This window comes from Pundamilia nyererei, unplaced genomic scaffold, assembly GCF_000239375.1.
Source record: "Pundamilia nyererei isolate P.nyererei 1_Seehausen unplaced genomic scaffold, PunNye1.0 scaffold00127, whole genome shotgun sequence".
In the NCBI taxonomy this organism is placed as follows: Eukaryota; Metazoa; Chordata; class Actinopteri; order Cichliformes; family Cichlidae; genus Pundamilia; species Pundamilia nyererei.
Window position 1 is genome coordinate 1897573 of NW_005187528.1, and position 4921 is coordinate 1902493.

The following is a 4921-nucleotide window of genomic DNA, read 5'->3' on the forward strand; positions in this document are numbered from 1 at the left end:
ATATCGCCCAGCTCTAGGTGGATCCTTTTGAATACTTTGACTATTATTTTGTATTACTTCACTCTCTCTCTCTCTCTCCTCAACTAACAGCTACAACATCAGGCTCTGACATATTTATTTATTTCTCATACAAGTTAGATTTTAGTCTTGTTTTTTCAGTACTGTCAACTTTACAATCATTGCTTTATAACCCATTGTAAAATGACCAATCCAATACAGAAAGAAGTGAGCCAGAGTTCACCTTTATTAAGTTAATAATTATTTTTTCCTGGAATGCTTTCACCGAAGGATCAGACCACAGCTGGTTGTCCTGCTGAGATTCAGACACCATGGAGCTGCGTCCCTCTGCCTGCGTTCTGCTGATACTTTGTGCAACATCGTGTGCAAATGGAGGAAATATTTTGGTGTGGTACACCGAAGCCAGCCACTGGATAAACATGAAGCTTGTTCTGGAGACATTGGTTGACAGGGGACACCAGGTGACTGTACTGGTCCCGAGCTCGTCAATGTACATGAACACCAATGAACCTGCCCGCTTTCACTATGAGCCCTTCAATGCCTCTTTCTCATTGGAGGCTTTACTGAAGTATCTAGAAGAGTTCCTCCAATTCAGTCTGTATGAGAGTGATTATATGAGCTACTGGGAGATCTACATCAGATTAATTGACATGATGAAAGCTAACCTGCGGTTTTCTATCCAGTATTTGGACGGTGTGGTGAAATCAGAAGCCATCATGACGAAGTTGAAAGAAGGAAATTATGACCTTCTCTTGGCTGACCCCATCTACCCTGGCAGTGACTTGGTAGCAGATATTTTGGGGATCCCACTCGTCTTCTCTTTGCGCTTCTCCTTAGCTAATAACTGGGAGAGGCATTGTGGTCAGATGCCTGCTCCACCATCCTTTGTGCCTGGTGCAATGAGCAAACTCACAGATAAGATGGACTTCTCAGAGAGAGTGTGGAACTTTCTCTTCTATGCTCTTCAAGACATCACGATTGATCACACTTTTTGGAACGTATTAGACAGATATTACTCTGATGTCAAAGGTGAGCAAATGGACATGAAGCACACGGTTTAAAAAAACAACAATATTTGAAGTCTGCTAAAGCTTTAAATGCAGTGTTTTTATATCCCATCTAACCTGCCCAAGAAAATACAACCTGCATGAACTATTGGTGATATGCTAATGTCTATTGTTCATGCATTGCAACAGGAACTCCCACCAGTGCCTGTGAGTTGATGAGTAAAGCAGACATCTGGTTAATCCGAACCTACTGGGATTTTGAATTCCCTCGTCCTTTCCTCCCCAACTTCAAATATGTTGGTGGGATCCACTGCAGACCTGCTAAACCTTTACCAGAGGTAAGGACACTCAACTATTACCATCTGATTAATCATTACATCACAGAATATTCCTGCCAGGAGCAGTGAAGCCATCAAAATGTTGAACAAAAATGAGAAAACAGCTGGTTGGCTGGTGGTGGGATAATATTTGACTTGTTACAGGATCTGGAGGAATTTGTGCAGAGTTCTGGAGATGATGGCATTGTGATCTTCACTTTAGGATCCGTAATCAGCAACGTCACCAAGGAGAAGGCAAACATGATAGCCTCAGGCCTCGCTCAGATCCCACAAAAGGTCAGAGGATAATGTTTGTGCCAACTGTAATCAGTTTGTTCAAACCCTGAAAGCATGGAGTAGTTTGTAAGGTTTTAGGGTAACCAGTTTCAGCTCTGGAGTTGGCCACCCCTGACTTAGATCCTTACAGTCTGAGGTGCAAACTGGTGGTGTCGGATGTACTGAAACATAGTGTCCCAAAGATGTTCGATTGGATTTAGGTCAGGCCAATGTGGGGGACAGTCAAGGGTATCCATTTCTGTCAGCATACTCCTGCCACATGAGCCTGTGTATTGTTGTGCATCAAGAAGAACCCAGGGCCCAGTGCATCAGTGTAGAGTCTGAAAATGGGTCCAAGGATTTTATCCACATACCTAAATGCAGTAAAAGTACCTTTGTCTAGTCTGTAGGTCTATGCATCGCTCCATGGATATACCTCCCCAAACTATCATGTAACTAGAAACTCCTCCATGCTCACGACACTGTGCTGGGAGACAGCAAACCTTCTTTCAATGTGACATATTGAAGTACTACCTGCATAAGATGTAATGGAAAAAACACCATGTGAACTTTCTATTTAAAGGTGCTGTGGAGATACAGAGGAGAAAAGCCAGAAACTTTGGGTGCCAACACTCAAATATATGATTGGATTCCTCAGAATGACCTCCTGGGTAAGTAAAGTTGGTACCAATCACAGTTATTTCTTTCTATGTCTGCCTTTTATTCCATGAGAAATAATCCTAATGAAATCAGATGCCACAGAGACGGTAAAGTTCACAGTAACACCGCCAACTAAGAATTTTTACAAAAAAAATACTCAAATCAGCTCAAATTAGTTGTTCAGGTTTATTGAAACCTTTTTGCTGTCTAAGTGTGAAAAACGTACTCCAGATGTTTCATGGTTATTTGACATGTCTTAGGTCACCCTAAAGCTAGAGCTTTCATCACCCATGGAGGCACAAATGGGATTTATGAAGCAATCTACCACGGCGTTCCCATGGTGGGCATCCCCGTGTTTGGTGACCAGCCAGACAACATGGTCCATATGAAGGCTAAAGGTGCTGCAGTTATTTTCAACTTGAATTTCATGACGTCTGAAGATCTTAGAGACGCAATCAACACAGTCATCAATGACAAATCGTGAGTTCTTTGAACTATCCGTACTTTGGATTAAGTACCGAAAGCATAGATGTTGTACCAAAGACGAATGTGGGCTCAAGAGTATGAAAAGCATGAAGGCCAAGAATAACATACCTTAAATTTGAATTATTTGGAATTTCCAGCAAGGGGAGAATCCACTGGCTGGAAATTACATACACTGAGCACCATCTGGTCTTAGTTTGGCCAATTTTTAAAAAAAATTATTTTTTTATTTTTAAATACATTTAAATGTCCATGTATTAATTTGTCAATGCAAAAAATGTATAAATGTTTTTGTACTTTGTTTTAATTTGCTGTTAAGCCTCTTTTAATATGATGGCATAGTAGAAACTTGAACTTCCGAGACAAGTATCTATTCAAACAATTTAATTTTGATGAAGTGATTTCCAATTGTTATTTATTAGGTTGTAGAACATTAATGTTTAAATGGATCCAGTTTTACATCTCTAATGTGAAGTCGTGTGGTCTCAGTTGTCTCAAAGCTTGTTATACATCCATCCTTTTTATACAGTTCATGATTGAATGTTTTTTGGGGGCGTGACTTATAGTAAAGTCCAAATGACGAACATAGCATAATAGCAGGTCATGAAGGAACAAGGGTCTAATGGGCTTGATAGTTGAAGTACCACAAAAGCTTCAAAGGCCACAAAATGATTGAAATATCTCTAGATGTTTTAAATGTAACATTTTTAAAAAGCATGCAAAATTGCGTACACTCAACAATAGAATTATTAACTCGAACTAAATGAAAACTAATTCTGCAACATTAATTTCTGGTTTTCTTTACAAAAGTTTATTACTAACCTTATGTTCATTGGAGAAATTTAATGACCATGTTATCATCAGATAACACCTCTAGTATGCAGAACAAGAGTCAAATGACCTGCAAAATTCACATTTGTATTTCAGCGCACACAGATCCTCAAGCAGAGGGCCTGGCTTAACAAAGAAAGTTCATAACCATTGTGGTGATACCGGTCATCTCCAATTGGGGTTTAAAGTTTTGTGGAGCGAGCTAACACAAAGAAGGTTTAGAAGCTTTCTTCTAACCTCAGTAAACCCTTTGCCAATGATCTTGGGGTCTCAGTGGTCTCAAAGCTTATTTGGCTTCCATCTTTTTTATACAGTTCATGATTGAAAGGGTTTTTTTGGTATAAATAATAGATAATAGCAGGTCATAAAGGAACAAGGGTCTAATGAGCTTGATAGCAGAAGTACCACAAAAGCTTCAAAGGCCACAAAATGATTGAAATATCTCTAGATGTCAATTTTAACTTGAGGCGTTATCAGTTTTAGAGTTTTGAAATACATCCCTTTATTGTCTGGCAAAAAAATAAATAAATTATAGTATAACAATTCAAAGGTTAATTATTTGAACCCAATATGCACATTCACAGGTACAAAGAAAATGTTATGCGGCTGTCCAGCATCCACCACGACAGACCCATGAGTGCTCTGGAAGAGGCAGTATTCTGGATCGAGTTCACACTGAGAAACAAAGGGGCCAAGCACCTGAGGGTCCAGGCCCATGAACTCACCTGGTACCAGTATCTCAGCCTGGATGTCCTGGGCTTCTTCTTCACCATAGTTCTACTCATCATATTCATCTTCATCAAGACCTGCAGTTTCTGCTGGCACAGGTGTTGTGTCAGGAGAGGAAAGACAAAAAGGAAGGCTGAATAACAACTAAACTGAAATGGTGCTGTGAATGTTGGACTGGGGTAATATTTGTTACCAGCATGAAACTTTCTTTCATATATGTTGAATTTCCCTTCATCTTCTCCTTTATGCACCACCACTAATGACTTTAACAGATGCACTAATTTGCGTAACAGAACCTGAAGTTGATCTGACATTAAAAAGCAAATACTGATTGGCTGTTTTTTGTTTTTTTGTTTTTTGTTTTTTTTTTGTTTGGAAAAAACACTAACGTCAGATTGAATTCAGAATATTCAAACTTGTTTTTGTTTTTTAATGCATAAAGAAATATTTTCCTAAAAAGCATTTCATTATTTATGCATATATTTTATTTACTCTTTTCCCTTTTTTTAAATTAAAAAAAAAATAAATTTATTAATCAATTCAATCTAGGAACTGTGACAATCAACATCTTCATCAATAAATCTGATATCTGGATCATGA

The 4921-nt window shown here is 38.7% G+C and overlaps 1 protein-coding gene across 1 annotated transcript in view; it reads left to right on the forward strand.

Moving 5' to 3' along the window:
* Positions 1 to 4462, forward strand: part of LOC102199586 (UDP-glucuronosyltransferase 2A1-like) — a 7060-nt gene extending 2598 nt beyond the window's left edge. The window contains exons 2-7 of the mRNA XM_005743126.1: positions 669 to 1047; positions 1215 to 1363; positions 1508 to 1639; positions 2202 to 2289; positions 2539 to 2758; positions 4177 to 4462. Of these exons, the coding sequence (XP_005743183.1) occupies positions 669 to 1047; positions 1215 to 1363; positions 1508 to 1639; positions 2202 to 2289; positions 2539 to 2758; positions 4177 to 4462 (1254 nt within the window). The remainder of the gene's footprint in view (positions 1 to 668; positions 1048 to 1214; positions 1364 to 1507; positions 1640 to 2201; positions 2290 to 2538; positions 2759 to 4176) is intronic.
* Positions 4463 to 4921: the final 459 nt, after the last annotated feature.